General features: G+C 41.5%; 1 protein-coding gene across 2 annotated transcripts; it reads left to right on the top strand.

The window, feature by feature from the left end:
* Window positions 1-887: 887 nt before the first annotated feature.
* On the top strand, window positions 888-17377 carry keap1a (kelch-like ECH-associated protein 1a). 2 transcript variants are annotated; one of them, XM_070842220.1, is made up of 12 exons: window positions 888-1741; window positions 7468-8349; window positions 8729-8928; window positions 9129-9285; window positions 10533-10625; window positions 10821-10967; window positions 11085-11191; window positions 11963-12092; window positions 12304-12500; window positions 14635-14840; window positions 15550-15726; window positions 16599-17377. In XM_070842220.1, the coding sequence occupies exons 2-12, from the start codon at window positions 8137-8139 to the stop codon at window positions 16775-16777; spliced, it is 1806 nt and encodes a 601-aa protein (XP_070698321.1). In that variant the 5' UTR covers window positions 888-1741; window positions 7468-8136; the 3' UTR covers window positions 16778-17377. The 2 variants fall into 2 exon arrangements, with proteins under 2 accessions (XP_070698321.1, XP_070698322.1); XM_070842221.1 differs by lacking the exon at window positions 888-1741 and adding an exon at window positions 6341-6385.
* Window positions 17378-18061: the final 684 nt, after the last annotated feature.

The raw sequence follows: 18061 nt of genomic DNA, 5'->3' as shown, positions 1-18061 counted from the left end.
ATCTGAACAATTCAAAAAATCTCCAAATTTGGATATACATGGATTTCGTCAGACAGCGATTACGAGTGTGAAAATGTATTCTTGACTTTAGAAACGCTTTCGACTATATCTCACAATCTTAATTAGTGGCTAGAATTTAAGTTTGAGGGTCAAGAGGTCACAAGAGGGGAGCAAACTACACCTGCTACAAAAAAAATAGTAAGATGACCTTGAGTTGACAGTTACTTTTTCAAACAAATCACCAGCGTGTGGTCCAGTCCTCACCAACGGTCACAAACTGCCGTTCTGCCCACCTGGCCGCCTCCTTCCCTTCTGGGGGATTTCCAGGTAGCACTGAGCAGGAGGAGACTCTGAGGAGATGTAGGCTCGCTGGAGGGACTACATCTCCCAGCTGGTGTGGCAACACCTGGAGGTCCTCCATGCAGGTGGAGCAAGGGGAGAGAATGAGAGCTCCTCTGAGATGATGACCAAGACAAGTGGCTCAAAAAGTGATGGAGGTGGGTGCAGCAGGCAAATTTCACACTGCAAAATTACACACAAGCAGCCTTTATTTATACACCAATTAAACTTAAAAAAAAACTACCGTTGATGTGTATAAACGAAGCAACTGCTTTCCTCCCCTCAATATGAGATCATTCTTCACTTTTTCCTTTTTGGAAACAAGTAATCAAAGTTATGGGAGTGAGGTTGCATAAACAGCTGCCAGAATCTCCCCAGCTGTGTTTATTTGGAAACTGGTCTCTCCCACTGTGGCTTATGTCCAAACAAGGAAATTTCGATGAAGTTTGGACTCACTTTTTATAGAAAGAAGCATAACGGGAAGTAGATATACTTTTTTATAGTCAAAATGTGCTGCAACATTTCTGCTTGGTCTTGTCTATTTATACATCTATGTTTAATGGTGTGCTTTCATGACTTTTTACTACTTTTGTTTTATTTTGTTCTTTTTTATTTCTCACTGTCAGTAGTGATTTTCTTGTGATCATCTTGTGTTACCTTGTGGTCGTCATGTTGGAAAGCTTCCACTATATACACTCCCTTAAAAGTAATTTAACAGTGACTATATCACACTCAGTGGTGCTGTTTGTCTGATCGCTGCCATTTTCCAGTGTGGGTCTAATCTAATCCAAAACATCCAGCTGGGATATCAGTTGATAAAGTGCCTTTTCCTTAATCCCCTAAGTGTTCTACGTGTTATTGTAGGTTTTATTGTTTGTTGAAAGATAAAAATTTCGCCCTCAGACCCAATGACTCATTGGGGCATACTTAAAATGAAGCTCCTGCTGGTGAGTTTCGGCGCTATAACTCCTCAAGCTGTCCAGGCCGAGCTTCGGTTTCACTTTGAGGAATGCTGCTCCTGACTAGCTGCCATGTAGGTCTCTGTATGTGCGTATTGCGCCACACACCGTTTGCAGTGTCCTCCAGAGTTGCAGAGTCATGTTGATGCAGAAATTCCTCCCCACCACCACCACCACCTCCACCACCTCAGCCCTCTGGACGTGCGCTCGCTGCGACGCAGAGCAGCGGCGACGCTCACAGCCTCGCACATTTTAATTTGAGACTTTTTACCGTGAAGATCTGACGATTTCTGGACGAGGGCTCAGATGCTTCAGTCAGCGGCCGGGGGACATCTCCTGTGGCCCGGACAAGCCGTGCGTAAACTTCCCGGAGAGGCTTCTCTGGTATGAAGCGTCTCCATGTGATTTGGAGTCAGTCAGCCGCCGCTGAGGAGCAGCTTTCCGTAAGTGAATCTGCAGCTGACACGATGACTAAAGTGTCCAAGAGTTTCACATGTTGAGTGGACGCGCCCTTTGGAGAAATCACTGTAGTATCCAATATGGTTGTCGTGTGTGTGCGTGTGTGTGCGTGTGTGTGCGTGTGTGTGTGTGTGTGTGTGTGTGTGTGTGTGTGTGTGTGTGCGTGTGTGTAGTCTCACAGCAGCACTCGTGACAGTTGTTGTGTTACTTCTGACCACTTCTTATTATTTCTGTACAGGGTACTCTCACATATCCGGTGGCTTATTATTTTGTTACCGATCCATTCAGCTTGTTTCCTCTGTAGTGCGCAGACTCCTGAGAGGGAAATGAAACTGTTGCCGTCTTCTTTGCTTTTCTTTCTGTTTTACCCAGAGCTGAGTGTCAAACGGAGACATGACATGTGATTATTTGTTCTCAGTCAGTTGTTACGTTTCTGAAACATCCTCATGGAAAAAAAGTTATTCTACGAAAAAAGTTGAGCGGAAACTCTCAGTCATGTAATCAGATAGTCATTTTTCAAGCTAAAACGTCCAAACATTTGGTGGTTCCTGCTTCTCCAATTAGATAAATTGTTGCATTACCCTTTGTTATATGTGATATCATTGTAAATTAGATATTTGGTGATGTGTGTGTGTGTGTGTGTGTGTGTGTGTGTGTGTGTGTGTGTGTGTGTGTGTGTGCAAACATAACAAGCAACTTGACCATTTTTAGAAACTGACAAGCATTTTCATCTATTTTCTGGGATTTAATGGATCAAACCATTGATTGAAAAACAATCACATGTTAATAATGAATAATGAAAATAACTGTTAGTAGCCCTAAACGAATGCCGAATTAAACCGAGCCTAACATCCCATTGATTAGTTGATGAATTGTTTGCTCTTTAAATCATCAAAAACCACTAAAAGTTTTGAAACAATTTATTAAAGCCTAATGCAACATCTTCCCTGGGGTCTGACCAATAATCCAAAACCCACTTTAAGGAAACCTAAAGAAAATCTGAGAAGCCAAAACATCAGCTGTTGATGTATTTTCGCTTGAATCATGAATCGATTATGGAAATGTTTATCCATCAAGAGTCAAATTGAGCGTTAGAATAATTCTTTCAGCTCCAGATGCACCTGAATACCCTCTGTGAGCTCCCGCTGGAAAATAAAACCTCACTCATCATCAAAAAAGAGGACGAAACACCTATGAAGTAATATTGAGCCAAAGCTGAAACAATCAGTCAATTAACACACTGCAGAGTGTTAAACTACAAGATCATTGAACAAGAACTGTTTTTGTGTTGCAGAGCACGTGTCAGTGACATGTTTGTTCAGCATGTTCTCAAACCTTCATATGGGCAACTTTTTCCCACAGATAACAAAGGAATTTTCTTTGTCTAGCAGCGCACTGTGATTGTAGTGTTTCTGATGGGGTGGGTTTGTGGCAGCGTTGGACAAGTGTTATTTTAGGTTACAGTAGTTAGTGTGTAGCTTTTTCACCATGAAATGTCTTCAGAGGAACTTTTTAAACTTGTGTATCGTTCCTAAAATATAATGGGGATCTCTCAGTTACACACTGTTGTGACTCTTAAATAACAGAGTGCTTCTCTGATGAAGGATTTGACATCAGCTACCTTTGACCCCCCAGTCAGCTGTCGGGGCAGCTGAAGGATGACATGGCAGAAGAAGTTGTGTCACTGCTGTTAGAAAACACAGTAAAAAGTAGTGCAGTCATTACAGCTCAGCAGTTTCAGACAACATCTTGCCAAAGGTTAAGCCAGAGTGTCCTCACGTCCTGCAGTGTGCTGTACGTATGCTGACTGACGTGTCCACAGAGTGCTGTCTGCCATCTGCCAACTGAAACAGTCTGTAAATGGTTAACTCTCCCTCTCTGCCTCCCTTGTTCCTTCTTATTAATTCTGCTCTAAGCCAGGCCTGTGGTTTATGAAAAACAATCTTGATGCCAAAATAAGCAAGTTACAATGTTCCTGTTTTTATTTCTAATGTCTGAAAAGTACAAATTTCATCCCATAAACGCCACTGAATTTTTATTCAGCAACTGAATCAAGGACTCTGAGTCAAAATGCCTTTTTTTTTATCAATGAAGCCCCGCAAATCTGCGTGACTGCAAACAGACGTTTTGAAGCTGAGCAGAAATCAACAAACCGCACATAACTAGTGTCACAGTGTTCTCACAGTGTTCCTGCAGGCTTGAGCAATGCTTTATATAGTAGCCAAGCTCTGCGCACTGTGTTTACACAGTCATTCACTGTTAACCCCCTTAAAGCCTGATCAGGAGAGCAGGACAGGCCGACATATCCGAGCACAATGGCCCTTTATGGAAAACTGAGTAGCCCCACTGTATTAATGACTCTCGCTTCCCTTCTTTCACTCCCTCCTTGAGCTGATCTGTCCCCCGTAAATCTTCCTCCAGCTAAATTGAGAGTTATGTTACTCCTCTCCCACTTTGTTCTTCTCTCCCTTGCTGACTGTATGCTGCTCCCTTCAAATTCTGTCTTTCTCTCCATCGCTCTCCCTCCCTTTCCGTCTCAAGCTTTTGGTCATATGACCAGCAGAAACTGACTGTTGTGTGAGAGGTGAAGGAGCTCGAGGCTGAACAGATTTGATTGTGCAACTCTGCAAAGCTGCACTACTTCAGACCAAACCAGCAATGACCTTCCTGTCCTTTGCTTAGTAAAACACACACACAATATTCGGTATTGGCACAGGCAAACAAATGATTGTAAAGTTAACACCAAACTGCCACAAGCTGCAAGTATTCCTGCATTTCTCAGAGGGTCAGAGCAGCATTTGTCACATGTAGGATCAGGTTTTTGTCTCTTTCATGCTAAAAATGGATCTGCTGCTATTGATTCTCTCAGCAGATAACCGTAGTGTAGCTAACAGGAAGCGCAGCAGGAGTCGGTTCTTGGTCTCTAACTCGAGTGATTTGTTCTGCTTCAAGCTGCAGCAGCGAGTGACGCTCTGAGGAATGCACAGACTCCATGTTTGCTGGATTTGCAGTTGCAGAGTGTTTTCTGCCTCGTGCAGAGAAACATGCTACAAGTCAAATGTCAAACACCCTATATTTCAGGAATTTGTATGTAATTCTCAAGCATTGCAATTTTGAATTCAGTGTAAAAAAAAAATCCAAACTTAGGAAGTATAAATAAGAAATAAAAGGAAGAGAATGAGAGATATTTTTGATATTTGTTAATCTGTAACCTGTAACGGCAACATCAGTCGCAGCGATATTACAGCTGAGTACAGTTGCAGCACAGACTTGCAAAAGTGTTGTGGTAGAAAAACTGTTTAAGCTGTCATACTTGGTCTGTCCGGTCTTGGTCAGAGACACGTTGTCTACCCTCATGCTATAAGGGACAGCCAATAAGGACAACTGAGGCCTGTAGATGGAGTTAAATTCATTTATTCATCAAAGTGAAGGTTGACCTGCAGTACAAAACCTGTTAGTCGGTACATACTGTGTGATGTTCACAATTCCTTGATAAGCAAATTTAGGGCTCTTTATCAAATATGTTATGTGTTTATGTTAAAGGAACAGCTTATTCGCTTTCCTATTGAACCTGAGAAGAGAAAATCAATCCAGGAGCTGGTTAGCTTAGCTTAACATTAAGACTGTAAGCAGGGACAAACAGCCAGCTGGCTCTGTCCAAATTTCATTTCATTTCTACCCACCAAAATATATTCCCTTTTTTTAACACTTTGTTTTTTGTGTAGATTAAACTAATGTGATATAGTGTGTTCGCCGTAGGTGGATTGTGTTAAACTTGGACAGGACAAGCTGAATTATTTTTCTCCAGGCAGCACGTAGGCGAGCATGCGCCGGGGTCGTTCAACATGTTGAATCAACCTACTTGACATTTGGGTTTGGTAGATGCGGCACGGGGGTGTGTAAGCTCTTCTGCGAGCTCCTGCGACCTGCGGTTCACAGAGGTGTTTATGTGTATCTTCGGAGGAGCGTATTTCCAGCTGTGGCTGTTTCCTGCTGCTCCTCGTCTTTATGCTCTTGGCAAGAAAGTGAATGCGCCTGTTTCCTCAAATGTCAAACTGCTCTTTCCAAAAACAAAGATCAGCTGATATCTCTTTCTTTTTTTTTTTCCCTCACTCTCAATTGTATTGATAGCGATCTCAGAGTATCAGTCAGACTCTAGTTATTAGTTGACATGTGCTAAATGCTGAGGGTGTTCCTCTTGTACTTGAGGGGCTTATTAATTGACAACAATCTAATGAGACTCTTAATTAGTGTTTCATTAGACACAGGTACACCATTTACACCCATGTACAGTAATTATGTTAAACTCCTATACCTGAGGGCATCGCGAAGATCCTTTAAATAACTGTTCGTTACTTACATTTTTCCAATTTTAGGATTATCGACGATGAATGCAGAAAGGTTGTGTGCTCTTAATTCACTGCTCTCCTATTACATCAAAGTTGTCTCCTTTACTATTTGAGAATGGACAGTCAAACAGGTTCCAGTTAACAGGAGGATGACACTAGTCTGCTCCAACGTAAGGGAGGGGTTATTTCTACTTGCTGTGAGAATAAAGAGAAAAACAGGAGTGAGTGTGTTTTAGGGAAACAGTGGAGTGTTTGGTCAGCGACAGCCTCTGGCGTCTGGTAGGAATTCATTCATAACTTGTGCTTCTCTAAATAGTTTAAATGTGTGTTTCATATAGTTTTATCAGCTGTTGGCAGAATCTCAGTCACTCCTCTGTGAATCACAGTCTTTGCGTGTGACTGTTAACCGTCTCCTGTTCCTGCTGAGCTTGTTGAAGAAGCGAGGAAGGAAAAGGTTTTAGCCGATGCCAACAGGCCACTTATCAAACTTGTTGTTGAAGGACTGAACCAGCTCAACCTGTCAGTTATTTTCTCAATTAATTGTTTGATCTCTAAAACATCCAACAGTCGTCCATCACACACAGTAAGTACTGCTGCGGCATTTTGTCCGACTCGTAATACAAAACCCAAAATATAAAATTTACTATATTATAAGCCCACGACAAACAGCAAATTCTCAGATTTGATGACTTGGTACCATGAAATGTTTGGCATTTTTGCTTAAATAGATTATTAATATAGTTGCACATTGATTGTCTTTCGGTAGACTAAACCATTAGTTGTTGCGGCTCTCCTGTGATCTTGTATTGATAACATTTGTTTTGCTTATCGGAGTAAATCTTACAAACATATAACCTGTCCACTGAGCGTATTAAAAACATAGTAGGGCATTTTTCCAAGTGTCAACATTGTTAGAATAGATACCATTTTGTCAGATCTCAGTCTATAGGGGTAAGCTTTTCTATATCTTATTTGCTCCTCATATTAAGGCCCCTAGCTTCTCTATTTTAAATGGCTCTTTAGAAATCAAGAAGATAAAAATGGTAGATTGGCGCATTGATTCCAGATTAGCCCTTTTCAGACTGAATATGAGGTTATTTTACTTGTGAAGTTGTTGAATAAAATCTTTTTCTGAATAAACCAAGCTAAAAACACAGAGGCCTTGGCCGTAAACGGTGGTGTAAGGCAGTTCAAGTGAATACGTCTTTTCTATTTTAGCTGCAAGGAAGTGAAACCTTGAGTGTGTGACACTCGCACACCCCCACAGAGACACACAAGGGAAAACTAACACATTTACATTGTTCCATTAGCTTCTTTTCAAACCACTAGAAGCTCATTGGTTTTTTTTCTCGTTTTTGCAGGATAAGCTTCTCAACAGACAGGGTTAGAGGAATCCCTGCCAGGATTCGTCTGATTGTGCAGTTACATGCATTTGACAACCACTTCTCCTTTTCCTGTGGAGCACTGAATTGCAGAGGAGTCTCTGAAATGTCAGAATGGATTACTTTCAAAACACTGAAACCTGTCAAATCTGGACCAAGAGCAAGTTAATGATCATGGTTTGACTTGGAAACTGTCTCATCCTCATTCAAAGGCTGTCAGTCATGTTGGAGCCTGGATCTGTGGAGGAGGAACCAGTGTGCAAGTTTGTTTACCCACCGCATCTATGCAGAGACACGTATGAGCTAAACGTATTTCATGTAGCAACTGAACTTTTCTCTGGACTGCTTGCTCTGCCTGCTGGCTGTGGCCGGGATCACCAATGGAAAGAACCATTTCACTGCCCACACCCCTAATTTCCAGGGAGATGTCTACTTACTGATTCGATTCGATTTTTAGGCAAAATGGAGGAACTAAGGACATCTGCTCATGGGAGCCTTTACATCAATGAAAGACTAAGGGAATTTTCTCTGTTGACAGTCTGACCCCAATGGGATAAGAACTAAAAGCTTTGAACTGTAGAAGACTGTAAGGCTGAACAGGTAATCGCTCACAAAGTATCTGGAGTACTTCTCTTCCTCTCTCCCAGAATGCATTGCCCCATGAGGAAGAAACGCCTCACGCGCGGCACGGATTTCTCGGCCATCGCGGTTCCCTCCATGCATGGATCGGGGTATCTTGACTACACGGTAGAGACCCACGCTTCCAGATCTTTAAAGGTCATGGAGGAATTCAGACGGCAGGAGATGTTGTGTGACCTGGTGCTGCATGTCGCGTATAAGGACCGGACGGTGGACTTCAAGGTGAGACACCCTCTAAATTAAACAGTCACAACATTTGCGTTGTTGCAATCATGCATTTATATTTATTATAAAATAAAAAAAAAAACACTTTTCTAGGCTTTGGAATAGTTTTAGAGAGATGATACTCCCATGATTTAAAAAGATGCAGTACAAAGAGTAATGATTGACCATGTTTATAGCTGGAGGTGTTCTGTCAACAAATTTAAAAGGTCTATTTTACAGTTTTACAATGGTGGAAAATGCTTGTTTGGCTGCAGGGGAATTTTTGTTGCAATCCTGCAAGCGGCGGCGCAGTGAAAGATAGAAGAGTGAAATAAATAAAGTTTTGGTTTATTTTATCAACCTCAGTGCAGTGTATCAAAAACTTTTTTTTATCCAGGTGCACAAGGTGGTACTGGCCTCCTGTAGCCCCTACTTCAGAGCCATGTTCACCAGCAGCTTCAAAGAGTGCCGTGCCTCGGAGGTCACCCTGCGTGATGTCTGCCCCCAGGTGGTGGGAAGACTTATTGACTTTGCCTACACCTCCAACATCACTGTGGGGGAGAAGTGTGTGCTGCACGTTCTTTTGGCTGCAATGAGGTAAACATCGAGTATTTAAGCAGCAACACACCGTGGATAAAAAGATAACACTGAGTCACTGAAAAGAGTTGAAATCTGAAATAGACACAGGTTTGCCTTTATTCTGACACTTTTTATCTGTCAGGATGTACCAGTTAAATGCATTAAAATAATATTGTAAGTGAATATACGTGAAGTAGTAAATTTTTCTTCTCCGCTAGGTATCAGATGGAGGACGTTGCTAAGGCATGCTGCGATTTCCTCACTAACCACCTGGAGCCTGCTAATGTCATCGGCATTGCACGCTTTGCAGAGGAGATCGGCTGCACGGAGCTGCACCAGCAGAGCCGAGAGTATATCAACACACATTTCAACGAGGTGAGGCGCAAATGCAGAGAGCACGAGCACACAATTTTCCCTTTTGAAATATATTCAGATTGGGTTAATTGTTTTTTGCCTTGACACACTCCTGCAATGTAATTTCCACATGAGAAAAAGGAGGAAACCACTGAAGATGTTGAAGTGATGTTCAACATAATCAGTGACAGTCCCATGCAGGAGGATGTGTCACCCTGAGAGAGCTCCAGGACTGGGACTCTTTGGTTGTTCTTGCGCAATGCTGCACGCATTTGGTTGCTTTCCAGTTATCCATTTCATCATTGAAGGGCCCCACTGCTCTGGTCAGAGCCCCATGAGAAGTGCTTGGGGCAGCGCGTTGTGCCCCCCTGGCTGACAGCTGCACAGTTTAGTCTAATTGAAATAAAAGAGAATCGGCAAGTTTATGATCCCTAAAGAATAAAGCATTTATTCAAGTATAAAATGTACATAGGTCATTTACTTGCGACACACCTTTTTCTCCACCAGATCAGGCATCATTGATCTAGAATGAGTTCTCCTGAACTTTTGCTTTGCTTTCACTTGCTGCCAGTCTGCTCTCCATCAACCTCGGCTCCTCAGTGCTCCCAGCGCAGCACTGATGTCAAACTGTGAGGCCATCTCTGCCTGAACCAAAGCCCCCCGACAGGCATGGGGTCAGCAGTCAAGCTGTAGCACTTTTCATTCTGTCTTTAGCTCTTACAGATGTTGATTGGCCCTACATAGGCTGCATGTAGAAGGTAGTAGCTCACAGAACATTGCTGATTATGTGCATTTTTTATCTATGGCTGATTAGTCACGAATTAGCGGCGTGGCTCATTGGTTGGTATGTGTATCCTCAATACTGAATAAGTCATATTACATGCTGTGCTTATGTGGTATGGTAATTGTGGGAACAGTACAACTGCAGTATAAATTCTTAAACTGAGCCAAGGTCAAAGTTTCCACTTGGGTTGCATCATAGTACCAGTACATTATGCTTATTTTTTGTCAGTAGGTTTGACATTTTCTCTCCATTCCTGCCTCTTTTTTAGAAGTGATTAAAACCACCTTTGTGAGAGTGTGATTGCTCTCTGACTGTGTCACGTCTATAATTTCTGCCTCTAATGCTTACCTGTCAACTCCTTGATTCACACTGGATAATACTTAAACTTGAAAAGATATGCGCATAAGAACATAAAATCTGTAAAATGGGAATATTCAGTCAGTCAGTATGCCTTCATCTGACCATGCTCTTGTGTCTGTCCTAGGTGACTAAAGAAGATGAGTTCTTCAGCCTCTCTCACTGCCAGCTGCTTGATCTCATCAGTCAGGACAGCCTAAAGGTGCTCTGTGAGTCTGAGGTATGTGATAGTAAAATAACCAATTCAAAATGATCTGGTAGGGATGTAAGGAACATTTTGTAATTACTGTGTGCTCTGCGATTTTCAACTCATACATTGTGCTTTTTACTATCATTTTCTTTTGGTTGTTGAAGCCCGGTGTGTATCTAGATGTACTTAACAACCCACCTATATGTCTAATTAAATCCTTGCCAGGTGTATAAGGCCTGTACAGACTGGGTCCGCTGGGACATGGAAGGTAGAGCTCAGTACCTACATGCCCTCCTGAATGCAGTTCATATCTACGCGCTGCCTCCTAAGTTCCTAAAGAACCAGCTCTTGTCCTGCCCTATCCTCAGCAAGGTAAACTGCAGGCTTGCTTTATGTTTTCTTGCTATGGAGTTGAATAGACAGATGAGAAAAAAGCCAGAGAGAAACTCTTTACAAGTTTTAATTTTCTGTCTTTTCTTACAACTCCAGGCCAATTCCTGTAAGGACTTCCTGTCTAAAATCTTCCAGGATATGACACTAAGGAAGCTGCCTCCTGCACCTAACCGTGGAACTCAGCTCATCTATGTGGCCGGCGGGTAGTTGTCTCATATCATTTCCTCAACAACACTGTCTGGTCTGTGATGTATTATTGTCTCACACTTGGTGTCAGATAACCTGTTGGCCATAGCAAACACTTTGGTTCCTATATCTGATACTGATAATCAGAAACATTATGAAACAACACTTCATGCTCGTGACTTCATTGATTCCACTTTATGACGTGTCTGTTAATGAATGACTGTGCTCACAGTATAGTTGTCAACATCTGGCAGCAGCTTGCCATGTATTTCTTTTTTCATGTTGGATGCAAAGTACATCACAGATCCAGAAAGCGCTTCAGTCTGCCACCCAGTGGTCATCTACTCTCTCTTCCATGCAGTGGTGCCATGCTTTTTGGGTTCCTATGTGCACCCTGCTGTTTGCTAAGCCTTTTATTTAAAGTGGCAAACTGTAGGTTGACCTCTGTCATAAAACACAGGTGGGAATGTTTTTTGTGCAATCATTTGACTAGAAAGCGTTTGGATTGTGATAGAATCCTTAATTTACATCATTTTTGCTATAAGTCTGGTGTAAAAGCACAGAATCAAAAAGTATGTGCAGCATGTTCATCTTCATATGAACCAATCTCTGCTCCTAAGTTTAGAATAAAGTGCACACATACATCAGCATGTTAACTTATCGGTCTGTTCCTCAGGGTCTTTCTCCGCTGAGTGCTTACAGTATGCATACTTTTTAAACAATGCATCTAAAAACAAGAGAACATTTACAGTAAACCACCCACTCACCATTTCCTTGTCTCTGTTCAGTTACCAGCAGCATTCACTGGCCTCCATGGAGGCTTATGACCCCAGGAACAACGTCTGGCTAAAACTGGCTGACATGGGGTCTCCGTGCAGCGGTCTGGGAGCCTGTGCGCTGTTTGGACTGCTCTACACTGTAAGTTGCACCACTCATGTCTTTCCACCAATGAAATGTCATAAAACACTTGAAAACGGGAAATGATGCAGTACATTATAACTCAATCATGTTATGATGCAATACGGTACAAGACAGAGGCACGTTTCTGTGTACAGTTGATATTTACCAGTGCAATCATATAACCTACTTTTAATAATCTCTTTTCTAATCCCTCTTTTTGTGAAACCAGGTTGGAGGCAGGAACCTGTCGCTTCAAAACAACACAGAGTCCAGCGTGCTGTGCTGCTACAACCCGATGACCAACCAGTGGAGCCAGCGAGCCTCCCTCAACATCCCCAGGAACAGGGTCGGGGTGGGCGTGGTGGACGGCTGCATATATGCAGTTGGAGGTTCCCAGGGCTCCACACATCACAATACAGTCGAGAGGTGAGGCATTTCTGAGGTGTTCATTGTGAGTGTGTGTGTATGAGGATTTATATCTTTAACTAGGTGCTGAAGAAGTAATTTGATTTTAATGGCATATTATTTACAAGGATAAATGTAATGGCCGTGGATTTTTCTTCCCTATACACACATTCTTTCGTGCGTTTACCGTACCTCAGTGTAAGTATGGATAATGACATGAGAGGGATGAAAGGAATAGCTGCCATTCAAAGTAAAGAGAGTGTGCAGGTATTCCTCTTAGTCTAATTAGACGACAACACAGGCTTTTTCTAAACATGTTGAGACACACCTCCCAGGAGAGTCGATCCTGTCGGGAATTCTTTACATCTTGTTGATGCCATCGCAAAGCAGGGAGGAGTTTTAATGCGGTTATAAATCACTTTAACTCAATTAATAACAAAAAAAAACTCAAGTCAAGCCAAATGATGGTTTCTTTTGATGCTATTAGTTTTTTCCATATCAAAAGAGTCGAGCTTCAAATGTAACCTCAGTCCCTTTTTATATTGAAGGGTATAGATTTCTGAATATCGTCACAAGAGAATTATTAGAATTCGTAAGATGCGACTTGAAAGTCGTTTCATGAGAGGCTGCTAAATATAATGAAAGCTGATGAAACTATTGAAATGAAAATTCAACGTGAAACACGTCAAAGGAGATTAGAGTGTCTTATTGTAACAATGTTCAGCAGAACAGGCTCTGCTCTTGAGGATGCTTCCCAAATGAATCCAAGCAACATTTAAAGAGGTTCAACAGGGAGCCAAACCTCCTTTTTCAATGTATAAAGTGTGCTAAATTGAAATTGTTTGTTGTTTTTTATCACTGAAGTTTGACTTGCGGTTTGTAGTAATTTCAGGGATCAGAGCACGCGGTCACTGTCTGCACAGTGACCCAAGAAGTGACTTTAGCATTTGGTGCTTCTCTGAGTGGCACTTTGCTAAACCTTGAGGGCAGCTGATGCACAATCAGCCACCTTCCTGCCAGCATTTAACTGCCGAAATACACCCAGTGCAGAGAACTGAGCCAATAACTTTTAAATCATTAACCAGTCAGTGAACATGCAGTCAAACCTGCCTCATCATGATTCAGTTTGTTTTCATTACAGTATAATTATATCATTATTTGCATTTACAAAATTTCCAGTATGAAAATAATAGTTCAACATTCCTTTGATACTCAGTTGTACTTGTAGTTCAGCATCAAAGATACGCTTGTTTGCTTTCTTGCTGCAAGGTAGATTAGAAGATTGAGCTAGGAAGTGGTAAGTTTAGCTTGGCATTAAGACCAAAGCAGCAAAATGTACCTGATGCACCTCAAAGACTGAAACATGAAACATACTAATTTGTTGTCAGTGTTAATTACAGGTCAACAATTGTAAAAATCTCTTGTTTCACAGGGGGCAGGTCACCGCACCAGGCCAGGAAATAGTCAAGCATAAAACCACAATTTATCTTTTTTACCGTTACATTTTTGGACAAACAAGATAAAGGTATAAATTAGTGATTTTCTGAGGTGCTATTTGCAAGACGTCCTTTTTACCTCCAGACAGAGCCATGCTAGTTTCCCCCTGCCGCCGCTCTTAGTGCTAAGATAAGCTAACTGTATCATAACTGTAGCTTTATGTGTAACATGCATCTTATTCTGCTCATCTAACTTTCAACTTTCAAACAAATAAGTTTATTATTTGGGGAAAAATCAAGTAATTCCTTTAAGAAATATGTTAAATGGGATGTGTAGTTTACAGTATGATGACCTTTAAACCCATTTGAGTGAACACCTAACAGTTTAAGTATTGAGAGTTGTCTGCTGAACTACAAAGTCATGTGGACTTTCTTGTCTCTGTCTGCTCTCAGTGTTGTTACAACCTCTTTGGCTGTAAATAAAGCTTGTCAATAGTTGCCAAACATGGTTGCCAGCTTAACCTAATCCACTTAAAGTTGACGTGCTTGTGTAGATTGAGAAGGCTGCTGCACACAGCCTTAGCCCTCTGAATCCTTTAAAGTTCTGCAGCACTGATACAGTAATTTGATTATATTAATTGGCTTATATGTGAAGTTATTAGCAATTGTAAACAAATGATCACTCCACTGACTCCCTGCAACTGCTGTTTGGTTTGCAGGTGGGATCCAGAGTCTAACCGCTGGTCCTTTGTTTGCCCGATGACGGTGGCTCGTCTGGGTGCTGGGGTGGCGGCTTGTGGGGGGGCTCTGTATGTGGTGGGGGGATTTGATGGGCAGCACCGCTGGAACACCGCTGAGAAATACCAGCCCGACACTAACACCTGGCACCAGCTGGCACCCATGAGCACTATACGCAGTGGACTGGGTGAGTGTGTGTGGACTGCTGTCTTTGTCGTATTTTTGTATTTTGCACAAATTAAAGGTCCCATATTATACAGAATGCACCTTTTATTCTCTTTTCAACATCTTCAGTGTGCCTAGAGACCTCCAAACTATGAGAAAAGACAGTCCCCTCTCCTGCTCCACCTTTCAGAAAATGTGTGTGAAAACACACCGTTTAGATTTGCCATTAGATCTGTTGATCATGTGACCTCCTCCAGCCCTTCAGCAAGCCGACTGTCCCCGCCAACTGAAAACCTTCTGAATCCACCTCACAGGCCACCATTTTTATTTCCTCACTAACATCAGCTCCCAGTAACACGAAGGAGAGAGTGCAGCAGCTGCAGCAGCCATTATGAGGAAAATAATGTATTTTTTGAACCATGTAAACCTATTTTCTAGTAGGACCTCCAAACATAAATATGAACCCTAAAATGAGCAGAATGGGACCTTCTAAACAAATCAGTTAGATTTTCTGTAATAATAAGTGATCTTTAGATATGCTGGCAGACAGATTATGTTCCCTTCAGACAGAGACAAGTTAGCCGTTTCCCTCGGTTTTCAGTTTTTTATGCTAAACTGCTTTTTTTTTTTTTACTGTACAGAGTGATATCGATCTTCTCATCTAACTCTCTCTCCACACTCTTCCAAACTGTCAAGCCATTATTTCAAATTCCCTCTGCCTGTCTGTGCAGGACTGGTGTGTGTGAACTCTTACCTGTACGCAATAGGAGGGTATGATGGGCGGAGCCAGCTGTGTTCTGTGGAGCGTTACAACATAAGCAGGAACCAGTGGGAGCCCAGAGCCTCCATGCAGTACTGTCGCAGCGCACACGGAGTCACAGTCCACCAGGGATGCATCTTTGTCCTCGGTCAGTTAACATCACTAATCAAGATACAAGAGATTAAAAGCTCAAACTGAGTCAAATGAGGGGGAAAAAAGCTTTGCAGTTGTAATGACGCACGCTGTTATTAACACTAAAAAGAGCAGGGTGTTATGCTTCATGACGTGCACTTGGTTTTTTTAAGATATATTTTTAAATATATTTCTATTTTCTGTTTATTTGTTGTCTTTTTTTATTGTTTTCTTCTAGTACTTAAACAGTGTCATTTATCTAAGCCTGTGTTACTTTCTAATGAGCCTTATGGAGTTCTGAACATGTTCGTGTGTGTGCTGTCACTACCACAAACGCTTTCCTTTGGTAATAAGGCTATACTAAAAAAAAAAAAACCTTTCATGTAACTAGCATATGTCAAAATGTCATTTTAGATGATGTTTGTGCATGTAGACGTGATAATCACACAGACTCGTTAAGTAATTGAATAATTCTGATTAATTAGTAGACAGTTAGGTGAGGAGGTGGCCAGTGAGGTCTTCTGTTACTACAGTGTGGGCTGCTCTCACTTTTATTTCTAATGTGACTCACTGTTGTTTAATTAAATAGAGTGAAGTGTGGTTCAAATGTTAACAGTAAACAGAGAAGCAGCAAGCAAATGAAGTGTCAGATTAGGAAGAAATAACAAACCACTTTAGTACATAAAATCAATTGAAAATCAAAAAGCAAGATTCGCCTTTTTTTTTTTTTTTTTAAATCTTGGAAAATCAGTTGCAAAATTTAATTACCTAAAGCCACAAATAATTGCATTTAATTATTCATCGATACAACTGTTGAACCGTTTCCTAATTGGTTTATTAACAGCTTCATTAAGCATGTTGTGTGTGTGTGTGTGTGTGTCCATCCAGGAGGTTTTAACCATCACGGCTTCCTGTCCAGCGTTGAGTGTTACTGTCCCGATAGAAACGAATGGACGCGCATCACCGACATGCCTGTTGGACGCAGCGGCATGGGCGTCGCTGTGACCATGGAGCCCTGTCCCGGCAGCCTGCCACAGCAAGAGGAGGACGACGATGGAGCCACGTAGGACGAGGATGTTCAAGTCTCAAGTGTTGAATGGTCGTAAGTGGTGCTGCTTTTCAAGACAGGGTCAAGTGCATTAAATGAAAAACATTCCAAAGTGAAGACTCCTCATACACGCCTTCCCTCGTGGGCCTCGTTTGTATGGAAATGCTGAAGAGGAGGAATTCTATTTCTCCGTCTGCCAGGAGAATACAGAAAAACTGGTAACATGACAGTAACCTCCCGATGAACAAGGTGTTACAGACGTCAAATAAGATACTATTTAATGAAGTAATTTTATTCCACAGTTGTTCTTAATCTCTTAGTGTTTAATTTTATTTGTAAATCTACAAAGTGAACTTTGAATTGCCTTCAGTGTTGTACTTTGTAATTCCTCTCTGTGTTGTATCTCTACCTCTGTCTGTGTCCAAATGAACACTTTTCTTATGTTTTTGTGCCAATATAGTTTCACTCAAAACTTCTTTTTTTTTGTTGAATTGTACTGATTTTTTTTTGTGCATTAACAATTTTTTATTTTGTGTTTCTGAAAATAAAGTTAATCAAGAGTGCGAATGATGCATATTTCATGTCTGCACCATATGCTCATTACTGTAAACCACATTTTTCTCCTATGCACTGCTGTTAGTAAAGACAAATGTGTTTTTACTGACCTCTTGTGATCTCAATTATTAGGATGCATCTTCAGAAGTGTGCAGCCCCGGTATGTAACAGCAGATGCACTACCACTAGATGGTGGAATAAGTCCAAAAAACAGCTGCACGATGCAACCTAAAAATGTTTTTCTGTTTTTTGTTGGTTTTTTTTGTTTTGCCATGTAAAAGCACCCTAAAAGAACTCCCACAACACTGAAGGCTTAAAAAATAACAAAGCAAAAGAATAAGGGCTCTAAATCTGTTCACATCTTGACAAACAATGGCACATTACCAAAATAATACAAATATGGAATGTGCACACTATGAACAGTGATATCCTGTTTGGATTAAGAATATTTTTCCATGATTTACAGCTCAGAGGAAACAATTAGTGCTAGCCGGTTTATCCTTCACAGCACCCTTTATTCCAGCAGTCTTGAAGAAAGGCAGAGGGTACAGGAGTCACTACAGCATTAGTCACCAACCGCAGACGTCACTTGTGTGTTTACTTATCTCTGGCTGCACTGCTGTTCTCCATCTCCTCCACGGCTCACCTGCAATTATCCCAGCAGGCCACCAGAGAAGACAGATCTGGACAGAGCTATTATTCAAATACAGCCTGAATTGTCTCATAGTGTTGAGATTTCTGACAGTAA

The sequence above is a fragment of the Pempheris klunzingeri genome, chromosome 13 (genome assembly GCF_042242105.1).
Source record: "Pempheris klunzingeri isolate RE-2024b chromosome 13, fPemKlu1.hap1, whole genome shotgun sequence".
Classification (NCBI taxonomy): domain Eukaryota; kingdom Metazoa; phylum Chordata; class Actinopteri; order Acropomatiformes; family Pempheridae; genus Pempheris; species Pempheris klunzingeri.
This window is presented reverse-complemented; position numbering and strand designations above follow the sequence as displayed.